The sequence below is a fragment of the Chiloscyllium punctatum genome, chromosome 11 (genome assembly GCF_047496795.1).
Source record: "Chiloscyllium punctatum isolate Juve2018m chromosome 11, sChiPun1.3, whole genome shotgun sequence".
Lineage (NCBI taxonomy): Eukaryota > Metazoa > Chordata > Chondrichthyes > Orectolobiformes > Hemiscylliidae > Chiloscyllium > Chiloscyllium punctatum.
In genome coordinates this window covers 98117563-98131065 of record NC_092749.1, presented here as the reverse complement: position 1 = coordinate 98131065, position 13503 = coordinate 98117563, and the positions used below count along the sequence as shown (strand labels likewise).

The 13503-nt window shown below is 46.0% G+C and overlaps 1 protein-coding gene across 1 annotated transcript in view; it reads right to left on the bottom strand.

The window, feature by feature from the left end:
• Positions 1-13503, bottom strand: part of esr1 (estrogen receptor 1) — a 309880-nt gene that overhangs the window by 122041 nt on the left and 174336 nt on the right. Inside the window, exon 4 of the mRNA XM_072581368.1 lies at positions 4920-5246. Coding sequence (XP_072437469.1) covers positions 4920-5246 — 327 coding nt within the window. The remainder of the gene's footprint in view (positions 1-4919; positions 5247-13503) is intronic.

Below are 13503 nucleotides of genomic sequence, written 5' to 3'. Positions count from 1 at the left end.
ATGTTGAGGCACACTTTTGGAATACGGCGTCCAATTCTGGCCTCCTTACTATAGGAAAGATGTTGTGAAATTTGAAAGGGTTCAGAAAAGATTTATAAGGATGTTGCCAGGGTTGGAGGGTTTGAGCTATAAGGAGAGGCTGAACAGGCTGGGGCTGTTTTCCCTGGAGTGTCAGAGGCTGAAGGGTGACCTCATAGAGGTTTACAAAATCATGAGGGGCATGTATAGGGTAAATAGACAAGGCATGTATAGGGTAAATAGACAAGGTTGTTATGGGGAATTTTAACATGCAGGTAGACTGGGAGAATCAGGATGGTATCGGGCCTCAAGAAAGAGACTTTATGGAGTGCCTCAGAGATGGATGTTTAGAGCAGCTGGTGCTGGAGCCGACTAGGGATAAGGCGATTCTGGATCTGGTATTGTGTAACGAACCAGAATTGGTCAGTGACCTCGAAGTGAAGGAGCCATTGGGAAGTAGTGACCATAATACAAGAAGCTTCAACCTGCAATTTGAGATGGAGTGGGTACAATTGGAAGTGACAATATTTCAGTTGAATAAAGGGAAATATGGAGCTATGAGGGAGCAACTGGCCAAAGTTCAATGGTGCAATACCTTAACAGGGAAGACCGTGGAGGAACAATGGCGGATATTTCTGTGTATGATGCAGAAGTTGCAGGATCAGTTCATTCCTAAAAGGAAGAAAGATCCCAGGAGGAGACATGGGCGGCCGTGGCTAACGAGGGAAGTAAAGAAACATATAAAGTTAAAAGAGAAAAAGTATAACTTAGCGAAGATAAGTGGGAAAACTGAGGACTGGGAAGCTTTTAAAGAACAACAGAGGATTAGTAAGAAGGAAATACGCAGAGAAAAAATGAGGTACGAAGGTAAACTGGCCAAGAATATAAAGGAGGATAGTAAAAGCTTTTTTAGGTATGTCCAAGGCAAAAAAATGGTTAGGACAAAAATTGGGCCCTTGAAGACAGAAACAGGGGAATATATTACTGGGAACAAAGAAATGGCAGAGGAATTAAATGGGTACTTCAGATCTGTGTTCACTGGGGAAGACACAAGCAATCTCCCTGAGGTAACAGTGGCTGAAGGACCTGAACTTAAGGGAATTTATATTTGCCAGGATTTGGTGTTGGAGAGACTGTTAGGTCTGAAGGTTGATAAGTCTCCGGGACCTGATGGCCTGCATCCCAGGGTACTGAAGGAGGTGGCTCGGGAAATCGTGGATGCGCTGGTGATTATTTTCCAGAGTTCAATAGAATCGGGGTCGGTTCCTGAGGATTGGAGGGCGGCTAATGTTGTGCCACTTTTTAAGAAGGGTGGGCGGGAGAAAACAGGAAATTATAGACCAGTTAGTCTGACCTCAGTGGTGGGAAAGATGCTGGAGTCTATTATAAAGGATGAAATTACGGCACATCTGGATAACAGTAACAGGATAGGACAGAGTCAGCATGGATTTATGAAGGGGAAATCATGCTTGACTAATCTTCTTGAATTTTTTGAGGATGTAACTCGGAAGATGGACGAGGGAGATCCAGTGGATGTAGTGTACCTGGACTTTCAGAAAGCTTTTGATAAAGTCCCACACAAGAGGTTAGTGCAGCGTAGGTTCACGAGGTCAATTCCTGGAATGGTAGGATTGCCTTACACTGAAAGACTGGAGCGACTGGGCTTGTATACCCTTGAGTTTAGAAGACTGAGAGGGGATCTGATTGAAACGTATAGGATTATGAAAGGATTGGACACTCTGGCAGGAGGAAACATATTTCCGCTGATGGGGGAGTGCCGAACCAGAGGACACAACTTAAAAATACGGGGTAGACCATTTAGGACAGAGATGAGGAGAAACTACTTCACCCAGAGAGTGGTGGCTGTGTGGAATGCTCTGCCCCAGAGGGCAGTGGAGGCCCAGTCTCTGAATTCATTTAAGAAAGAATTGGATAGAGCTCTTAAAGATAGTGGAGTCAAGGGTTATGGAGATAAGGCTGGAACAGGATACTGATTGGGAATGATCAGCCATGATCATATTGAATGGCGGTGCAGGCTCGAAGGGCTGAATGGCCTACTCCTGCATCTATTGTCTATTGTCTATTGTCTTTTCCCTGGTGTGTGGGAGTCCAAAACTGGAGGGTTAAGAGGAGAAGATTTAAAAGGGACCTAAGGGGCAACGTTTTCATGCAGAGTGTGGTCTGTATATGGAATGAGCTGTCAGAGGAAGTGGTGGAGGCTGGTACAATTACAGCATTTAAAAGGCATCTAGATGGGTATATGAATAGGAAGCATTTAGAGGGATATGGGCCAAGTGCTGGCAAATAGGAATACATTAATTGAGGATATCTGGTTAGCGGAGTTGGATGTGTTGGTCCGAAGGGTCTGCTTCCATGCTGTACCTCTCTAGGACAAGACAGAAACAGGCCATTCAGCCCAACACTACTATTGGTGTCTGACACACACACACCTACACAGGCAGAATACTGGGGCTACACAGTCAGACCTGTCAGTGCCTGTTACACAATCATCATCAAACGGTGAAACAGGCCATTCAGCCCATTTAGCTTATGTGAGCAGTTCAATACAAAAGCAAAATACTGTGCGTGCTGGAAATCTGAAGCAAAAACAGAAAGTATTGGAGAAACTCAGCAGGTCTAGCTGTGGGGGTTTGTGGAGACAGAGAGAGAGGAAAAACAGAGTTAACCTTTTCGGTTGAGCCTACCTCCTCTTCAGAATTGAAGAGAGGTGGAAAAGTGATTGATACTGTAGTGAGAATGGGGAGGAGCAAGTGGACCATAACGATAGGACTAGAGGGTGAAGGAGATTTGAGATCACAGGTATCATAGAACAAATGGTGAAGGGATCAGTAATGGATTCAGAGCCAAGATCCAGAGTAGGTGTTACTATCAGAATAAAGGACAGATCTGACTGAAGGCAGAAACTGGAAAGCAAGATACAGACACTAGAGGAAAAACATATCAAAATAGAGGTTGGAGTTATTGAACTCAATGTTAAATCCTGAAGGCTGTAAAGTGCCTCAATGGAAAATTAAGTGCTGTTCCTCCAACTGGCCTTAGGTTTCACTGGAGCCCTACAGTTGGCCCAGGACAGAAACATGAATGTGAGTGAGATGATTTACCGAAGGTCGGAGGGTTGGCCCCACATTCCAGCCTGAGCAGAGGTATTCTACAAAGTGGTCACCCAGTCTGCATTTGACCTCCCCTAGTGTACCTGGAGACCAAACTGTGAGCAGCGAGTAAACCAGATCAGAGAAGCACGGGCAGACTGCTAACGAACAAACATTGAGAGCTCTGGAGAATCTCAGCAGCTCTGTCAGCACCTGTGGAGAGGCAGCGGGGAGACAGAGTTAACGTTTTGAGTCTGGATTGACTCTTCTTCGGAACTGCCAGTTCACAGAATGGTTTGCTTAAGAACCTGGAACATAAGGAGGGAGGAGGCCCTCCTGTGCATGCAGTAGGAAGGTGGGGATGAAGTAGGATGTATTGTTGGGGGTAATGGAAGGCACAGCGTTTATGCTGGCATTTGCCTCCATATGACCCTCCAATCTGGTTGAGGTCCTCTCGTTCAATCCCTCTTTCCATTTCAATCCCTTTAAAATAATTCACGGATTTTGTTTCAAGAATGGTTTGTGCTGGAGATTCCAGTCTATGATATATTTTTCCTACTCCACCCAGTTAGCTTTTGTCATGTCGAGCTAACTGACACGCACAGTGGCTCAGTGGTTAGCGCTGCTGCCTCACAGCACCAGGATCCCAGGTTTGATTCCAGCCTTGGGCGACTGTCTGTGTGGAGTTTGCACATTCTCCCTGTGTCTGCGTGGGTTTCCTCTGGGTGCTCTGGTTTCCTCCCACAGTCCAAAGATGTGTAGGTCAGGTGAATTGGCCATGGGAAATTGCCCGTAGTGTTAGGCACATTAGTCAGAGGGAAATGGGACTGGGTGGGTTACTCTTCAGAGGGTTGATGTGGGGCTGAAGGGCCTGTTCCCACACTGTAGGGAATCTAATCTTTGGATATTATATGCAGTGAGCAACTCTAGATTTCTCTAAACTTTAGAATGGCTGGACTCGGCTCACTCTATACTTCATAACAACCTATTGTCACTTCTTTTCACTCCATTTCACAACAAACACTTAGAATCTGTTTGAGAGATGCTGATGCTGTATCCAAGCCAGTTTAAAAAAAAAATTTAAACATCAAAGTCTGATCAGACATGATCTGTGATTTCCGCTGGACTGAGACAGTTTGAGGTTTTTGGCAGAGACAGGCCTGTCAGGTAAGTGAACACAAGCTGCAACTCTCAATCTTTGCAGGAAAAAGCACAATGTGACACTGTTTAACCTTGGGACAATGTCATCTATCTTTGACTGAAACTCATATTGGAATTTATTAATTTATCTGTCCTTTACTCTGACACTGGGAGAAAGTGAGGGCTGCAGATCTGGAGATCAGAGTCGAAGAGTGTGGCGCTGGAAAAGCACAGCAGGTCAGACAGCATCCGAGGAGCAGGAGAGTCGCTGTTTCAAGCATAAGCTCTTCGTCAGGAATGAACAGCAAAGATAATTCCTCTTGTGCAATTTCTAAAACTGGTTTTAATGAAGCACTGACAATCTTTATTTGGGAGCATAGAAAGTCCATGTTAGTCATAGGCTTGGAAGCAGGACTATTTTGACAAAGACAACATCCTGATGAAGAACTCGAAAGGTTGACTCTCCTGCTCTTCAGATGCTGCCTGACCGGCTGTGCTTTTCCAGGACCACACTCTTCAATGCTGGTCTGACACAGCCAATAATCGTCAGCTCTGCATCTGTGTAGACTCGTGTGTTGTGCTTGGGCTGTAATCATCGCGAGTTACAAAACCGCATGGTACTCGGAGATTAGTAAAGCTCCATGTTCCTACCTGGAACCTTCTTAGCCCAAATGATCATGTGCACCAATTCCTTATCAGCCAGGTTTGTTAGCAAAGTCATCATGGACGCCTCGGTGAAGGGTTTGCCAGGGTCGTGTTCGGAGTAAACCATAGGGGGCTCGGCCTCCATCAGGGTACTGAGAATCTCGTCCGAGGTCATGCCAAGCAGAGAGCTGTGCTTGGTGCTCCTCTGCACTGGGCTCACACTGCTGGAGCTCGGTCTGCTGGTCACTCCCGTACTCTTAATGACGTGCTCCTTCTCATCTTTCCTCCGCTTGTGCTTCAACATCCGGCCACCCCGACGGTCCTTACGGATACCTGGCAATGCGAGGGGAGAAAGGTAACAGTCAAACTGTTTAAGCGACTTCAAGGAGACAAAGTTAGTTCCTCTTGTGCAATTTCTGAACCTGGATTTAATGAAGCACTTGACGATCTTTATTAGGGAACATAGAAAGAGCACATTAGTCATAGGCTCAGAGGCAGGACTACTTTGACAGAGTTAATTGTTAAAATAACATACTTGAACTCAATGAGAAAACAGGAAGGGTTCAAAAGATCTAGTGAAGGGCAGGGAGAAAAATCTCCATTTGAGGACCTAATTTTGCTGACAATAAAATACTTCATAGAATCCTCATAAGGTAATAAAAAAGCTGCTGATTCTTGCACAGCAAGTTCACATTAACAGCAACGTGATAATGACTGGATGCCCTATTTGTTGGCATTATTTGAGGCAAACGAATTGTCCTGGAGAATGGGGAGAACCACCCTGCTCTTTGTGGAGTGGTGCCACAGAATTCTTTCTGATCCCTCCCTCAAGGGTACAAAAGCCCTTTGTTTAACGTTACATCTAATAGACAGCTCCCCTGACAGTGTGGCCCTCTCTCCTTGCTGGAGAGGAATCCTCCATTATATGTGGGGTCACAGACTTGTGTTTGTTTCATTTATTCTTTCCAAGGATGTGGGCATGTCTGGTAGGGTCGGGTCGGTATTTGGTGTCTAAGCCTCATTGCCCTTCGCTGGCAAAGTCATTTCTTAGGGCAGCCAACCACATGAAACAGATGGGATTTTACACCAATCAGCATTGAATTCATGGCCACTACCGTAGAGACTAATTTCAATTCCAGATTTTTATTGAAGTGAATTGAACCAGCTGCCATGCTGGGATTTGAAACCATGTCTCCAAGGTATGAGACATCACCACTAGGTTACAATCTTTTGTAAGATTAGAAGATTGGAGATGGAGATAGATGCTTCTGATTGGCCTTCCTGTTAAACATTCTCTCTCTCAATACTCCCTTCTGCTCTGCACTAAATGTGACTTCGATCCACAAGGCAGAAAACTGCAGGTAGGGGAGAAACCAAAGACTGAATCTCACCACATTTAGACAAAATGTCGTGGAGGGTTTCTGTCTGTGAGGCTCAGAGAGGTTTCCTCACATCCCAAACTCATGTTATTAGCATACCACATCCCATTGGCTCCCTTCACATCGAATCCCTGCCTGACCCTCTCACTCACTGTAGCTGAAAGAACTTACCGCTGCTGTGATATGCCTGGAATTGAAACTAGTCTCTATGATGGTGACCATGAAGTCAACGCCGAATGGTTTCACTGATATTCTTGAGGGAAGAAAATGTAGCCTCCTTACCCGGTCTGGTCCCTGTTCCCAATGCCGTCTTTAAAAGGCACTCAGTCAAGTGCTAGTAGACCACAGCTGGGCAGCACATTTCATGATATTTGCCTCAGATACAGCAGATAAAGGAATATTGACACTTCACTGCGCAGAAAGGGACCTAGAGGTCCCAGGGAATGGGGTGGACATCTTCTCCCAGCCCATCACCTCCCAAGTTAGCAGCGGTGGTGATGACACCAGGCTTTACCTAGGAATCATAGAATCCCTACAGTGTGGATCAGGCCCTTCAGCCTAACAAGTCTACACTGACCCTCTGAAGAGTAAATCCCCCCAGACCCATTCCCTACTACTCTACACTTACCTCAGACTAATGCACATAACTTTCACGTCTTTGGACTGTGGGTGGAAACCGGAGCACCTGCAGGAAACCCACGAAGACATTGGGAGAATGGGCAAACTCCACACAGACAGTCGCCTGAGAAGGGAATTGAACCCTGGGGAAGTGAGGCAACAGTGCTAACCACTGGGCCACCATGCCGCCCTATGGCCCAATGTTGTCACCTGTGTCAGTGAGATCTCAGCCGTGCGGGGGATTGACCAGCAGAGGATGAAGGTCAATGTCCTTCTCCACTCCACTGGCAAAAGTACCATCTCCAATACCTCTCTCTCTCTCTGCGACTGCACTCACCTCCCACCAAGGCTCATGTTCTATCACTCTCGCTATGACATACAATATCTTCCCTTGTCCAGCTAACATCCCCACACCATTAACTTTGCTTGGCCTCTGTGCTGTCTACTCTATGCACGCAGGACCCCTCACCATCTTTCCTCTACCTTCACCAGCATTGGCAACCTTCATCTCACACCATCCTCCCCACTCCATCATTCCAGCCTACAACAGGGCAGAAAGGGTCAGGATGGGTCATGGGGTTTTATTCAGTACCTCATATAAAGAGAGGATCCAGACCGTGTCTGCCCTGAGTGGGTGACTAGCTGTGTCCAAGTCCCTGGACGGATATTGGATGTTGTCCTTTATTGACCGAGCCCAGAATTCCTGGCTGCAAGCTGCTTCTCTTGACTTGACTGGGGACTACACCCCTTCAACTTTAAGACATGGCCATTCGATTGACGCACATGCTTCAACAGCTGTTGCCATGGACGCAGGTATGAGATTGACATAGTGTGGGGCCATAGAACAACACGTTCACCCTCTTGGCTGATCATTGCTTTGAGTCAGTGCTAAAAGGCAAGGTAAGACAGGAGTACTTTGCGTTTGTTAGCTCTGGCTGAAGTGGGGTTTGGGGGGGTTGGAGGAGGCGAAGCAAGTGAAAGAGGAACCAGGCAGTACATGCAATAGGAGGGAACGATGGGACGGGGACAAACAAGCCACTTTAGTGTCCTGTAACAAGTCCATATTAATAGTGTGAAGTATGACCATGTCATGATATGGTTGGATAGTACAATCACGTGTATTAGTTCTACTATGATTGGGTGTATGAGTTTGAACATGAATGGATAATATAGTCATGATTGCTTTGGAACGTGGAGTTGGTTTGGACGAAGACAAAGGTAAAAAAGTGTGCAAGGCTTTAATTGGAATTTGTAACAGTAGAGTGGAAGCATCTTATCTGTAACAGCAGTATAAAACCTGAGTTGTTCTGATGGAGATAGGAATTGTGTGCCATTTTCTTGATGCATATGTCTTCCATGCATGTATCAGTAAGCTTATAAAAAGAAACGGTGGTTAGCACTGCTGCCTCACAGCGCCAGAGACCTGGGTTCAATTCCCGACTCAGGCAACTGACTGTGTTGAGTTTGCACATTCTCCCCGTGTCTGCGTGGGTTTCCTCCGGGTGCTCCGGCTTCCTCCCACAGTCCAAAGATGTGTAAATCAGGTGAATTGGTCATACTAAATTGCCCGTAGTGTTAGGTAAAGGGGTAAATGTAGGGGAATGGGTGGGTTGCGCTTCGGCGGGTCGGTGTGGACTTGTTGGGCCGAAGGGCCTGTTTCCACACTGTAAGTAATCTAATCTAATCTAATCTAATCTAAACCTGAGTGTCACCTGGTCTAAGAGGAAATGAAGGGTAGAATTCAGCCATACTACAGAATTTGCTGCTTGCATTAAGGAAGGCACCAAAACTGCCCTGAGATATATCCTGGTCCAATCCTTGAGGTGGGAACCTGTCCCTAAGGTGCAAACTGTCCAACACTCAACTTGGTGTTTGCGAGTTCCCAAGTGCAGCATTACAATGCAGCCCTGAGGATGGGAGCTGGGTTGTGATGGTCAGAGATGTGGGACTGTGTCAGATTTCAGTGTACATGAGGTGGGCTGTGTGCAGCAATGCCCATAGAGTGTGTCCCAAGACATTGGTGCTGGGTGTCCAAGATAGAGCACTGGGGGAGTAAGCAGGGGCTAGGCTCGCCAAGTACCCACTCCGATGTCCATGTTGGGAATTCTCACGTCTCGTTTCTGCCCAACAGGTGATAGAATAGAAGACTGAATATTAAGATTAGGTAGTAATGATGGTAATAGTGAGTGATAATGCCTGTTAATAGGCCTCTTGCCATTCAGGAGTAAGAATCTTGTTTTGAGATCTGGAATTTAGCTGGAAAAGCTGTTGCTCAAACATTGTGAAAGGCCTCGCTAGATGCTCACCTGATTCTCCCTCACTTCTCTCCATAGCCCCCATCACTCATGGACTGGGAAGACTCTGGCCTGAGAAATGACTGAAAACTCCAGCGATTTGATAAGGATCGTCATACGCTCAAACCAAGCCGAGAGATGACTTTGGCCAAAACTGAGAGTCGTTATGATACAGGTGAGCAAAGTGCTCCAGCTGAACTGCAGCTTTTGTGCTCGTTGTATCACATCCCAAGGTGTGATTAGATTAGAAACTCCCGCCCGTTTGGAAGCTCAGAGTTGATGATGAAGCTCAGAGGTGAAAGGGGAATGATTTACCTTCAATTCCAGCCCATTTTTACCTCAGATATGGAAAGTTAACAAGAGGTTGGTGCAGAGGAAGCTATTCAGCTCCTCAAACCTACTCTGCTCAATAGATCATGGCTGATCTGTACCTCAAATCCATTTGCTCTCCTTGAGAACTCTACCCAATGATAATACATTCACTTCAATCTTGAATGTTGCAACTGATCCCCAACATCTGGGCTGAGGATTGTTGCTATCTGTTGTGTGGAAACAATCCTTCCTAATGTCTCCCTGGATGGGTCTAATGCTTATGTCCTTATTCTGAATGCCCCCTCAGAAGCGATTATTTCTCTGTATGGACCTTATTTAAATTATGTAAACATTTCAGTTAGATCTCGCCTCAACTGGCTACATGTGCCGAGTGGTAGGATTCACAATGCCACATGTGAGAGAGAGACTGACTGCCATCAGGAAACTGGGAAAATATGGAGCTGGATGGATCGAAAATCTGTCTCTGTGTGGATTAGGACAGATGGCCCCATGTATTTACCCGCCTCTCACACTCTCACCCAATGGAGCTGCCCCTGGGGAAGCTACTGTGTGACAGTACCATACATGGTATGAGGACCCACACCCCACATGCAGACCCCCTGCCCCTCTCACTTCTCCCGATTTTAGTATTCCCATTCCACCCGGAACCCTCCCTCTAGCTCCAAACCTTTCTTGATCTTCTCACTGAGAATTGCAGGTGACTCCACTCCTGCCCTTCCAATCCTTCCCCCTCTGAACCCTCCGGAACTGCTGAAATTGGTCTGGAATTCCAATCGTGTGACCAAGATGTGGGAGAAAAAGGGGACAATTGTGTGTTTTGCTTTGAAGAAAATTCTCCTGTTGTGATTGTAACAAGATTACCAAACTGGATCTCATAGAATATGGGTTCCCTGAGTGGGCCTGTTAAGCTGACATAAAAGTCTGAATGGCAGGGACATTGACCCCCTGAGTGCCTGACTCAATGAGAGACAGTGCTACTGTCAAAGGCCATGCATTTGTGAATAAAGGATGATTGGTGATGGGATACCAGCCTTTGAAGAGTTCTTTCCTCTCCTAAGGATTCTGTTTATTGGATATAAAAATTTTGGGGACGTGGTGACAAGAGGGATTTTTGATTGATAGTCACTGAACTACAGTGGGAAGATGGCACTTTACCAATATGAACAGGTTAAACAACCAAGAGGAGAAATGTGGAAGTGGTGCATTGTGGGAGGAAGGGGAGGCAGGAAGTCATGTGATAATACCTCCAGGACTATCTCTAACCAGAGTTGACTCTGAGCACATCTATTCCCCTCTAGCATCTTCCAGTTCCGATTAAAGACCTTCTTCCAGAACAGAGAGTCTGCTTTTCTCTCTTTCTCTGTAATTGTTGTCTGGCTCGCTGAGCATTTCCAGTACTTTGTGTGTTTAATTGGGGTGATGTTGTTGATGGGTTTTGGGGGGGTGCGGGGAGGGGAGGGGGGTGGGGAGGAGTAGAGCCAAGCAGGAGAACAAGAATATACCCTGTCATGGTTGCAGTCCTGGGTCATACACACTGATCCAGAAACTTTAGGCTGGAGGGGTCATGTATTTTCAACTTCTTCATCCAAAGACTCATAAGGGTCTATGGCACAGAAAAAGGCCCTTCTTCCCATCATATCTGTGCTGGCCACCAACAACTGCCTCACTATTCTAATCCCACTTTCCCGCACTTGACCCACAGCCTTGCCTGCCTTGGCATCACAAGTGCACATCTAAATACTTCTTAAATGTAGGTTTTAAATATCTCTTTAATGAAGGCTCTACCGTCCTTCCAGAGAGTTCCAGATTCCCACCACCTTCTGGGTGAACAGCTTCAGTGGGGAGCCTGTGGAGTGTTCTGCCACAGGAAGAGGTAGAGGCCAAAACATTGAATGTTTTCAAGAAGGAGTTAGATATTGCTCTTAAAGATAAAGGGACTAAAGGGTACAGGGAGAAGGCAGCACTGATGTGGATGATCAGCATGATCCTACTGATTGGTGGAGCACAAATGAAGGGCCGAATGATCTACTCCTGCACCTATTTTCTGTTTCTGTGTTACTTTCCTTAAAATCCTGGCGATCTGGAAAGCAGTCTCTCAGAATCCTGTTGGAGTTAATTAACCTTGAAGAAATTACTTCATGTTCCTGGAATTTTCTGCTCTTCAGAACTTGATTAAGAAGCTTGGCAACTCCTTGAATAAGTAAGTAATAGCTATTAAACTACCTTCGGCTCGATGTGATTGGCTAGATCTGATCCACTAAGAGCTAACAAAAAATCCCACAGAACAAACTCTCTCAATGGAAATCAGGAAGTTCGACAATCAGAACTTGTAATAATTCTTTTTTATTTGGAGAAATAAACAACCCCTCACGTTTAAAGATGAAAAGCACACCTCACCAAAGCTAGATTATCTGATTATTTAGTTTGTGGGATCGTGCTGTGCACAAATCATTCACCAGGCACTGCCTTCATTACCACAGGGACTACAGCATCAAAATTACTTCAGCGGCTGTAGGTATGATTCCAATATGTCTCTGCTTCAGAAACCTGAAGAAACATTCCAAAGTAGAGTCAACTAGGCCTTGAAACATTAACTTCCTCTCTCACTGTCAGACCTGCTGAGTTTCTCCAGCACTTGCTGTTTTTATTTCTAAACCATTCCTCATGCTCAGTTTTAAGAAAGGTAAGTTTCCATGGAAATGGTCGAACTTCCAGCAAGAGAAGGCCATTTGGTGGTGTTGGTGCTCTCAGCTGAAGCCGCAGATCTCCAAGAGCTTTCATATCTCTCCTGTTCAGATAGTTATCCCATTGCCTTTCAGTGATGTTCTAGCCTCTACTTCCATACAGGTCAAGAATCTTCTGTTTCTCATTCCCATTGGTCTCCATTGTCTGGCTTGTCATTCTGTCATCAGTGGAAACTAAGTAAGGTCCCCAGCTTTCACTCTCTCCTTTGCTGGCTCTTCCTCTCTCAGAGCTGCCCTCATTCAACATCTTTAAGTTACTCCTAGCTCTGTTGGGAATGCTGGTCCCCACATCTGCCCCCTTCCCCAATCTACCTCTCACCCCTTCGCACCATGATCCAAGCTCCTTACTCCCAATTGCCATTCCTCACTCTTCAACTCCCATTCCTCTCCTTCATCCCCTCATTCTCCAGCTCCACTGGTCCATCTCCCTCTCCTTCACCCTCTGATTCGCAGTCACTCTCTTTCCTCATTGCCCTGAGCCTCTGGCTCCCCCACAATCCCCACCCTAAGCCTCGCTCCCTTGCTGCTTACTCACTCCTGCCCCACGGCTGCAAGGAACAGGAGGTTCATTCGCAGAGATGCCATGGAGTTTGGGGATGGAAAGAGTGGTGAAGGAGAGGGATTTGCAAATCAGCAGGCATCTTGATTGCCCCTCCAGAGTAGTACTGAGGGTGGGCAGGGCTGCCTTGCTGGTGCAGTCAGTCCCCGGATGAAATACTGAAACATCTCCCTCTCGGATGGACGTAAAAGAGTCCTCATATTACTGTTTCCAAGAGTTGGCAGAGTTAACCCTGACGTTGTGGCTTACACCTATTCCCTGATTGACGTCACACAAAACAAAAAGCTGACTCTCTGCTCACTGTTACGTTGCTAGCCAAATTCATAACGTTAAAAAAAAATAGGCTGAATACAAATGTTAGTGTGTAGAGGCGCCAAAGCAGAAGAAATACATGATCTGCTCATTTCCGCTGTTGCTTCTGGGAGCTTGCTGTGCACAAATCGGCTGCAATGTTTCCTAGTTACAGCAAGGGTTACACTTTGAAAGGTATACGTTGGCTGGAAAGCTCTTTGAGATATTCAGCCGTCACGGAAAGCAACAGAAATGCAAGATTGGTTTCTCTTGTATGAACTGTACTTCACTGGCATTTCCCTTATGTTCCAGAAGGTGGGATAATGAGCACTCTTCAGAGATGAGAACAAATGCATACCAGCCAACTTGTTA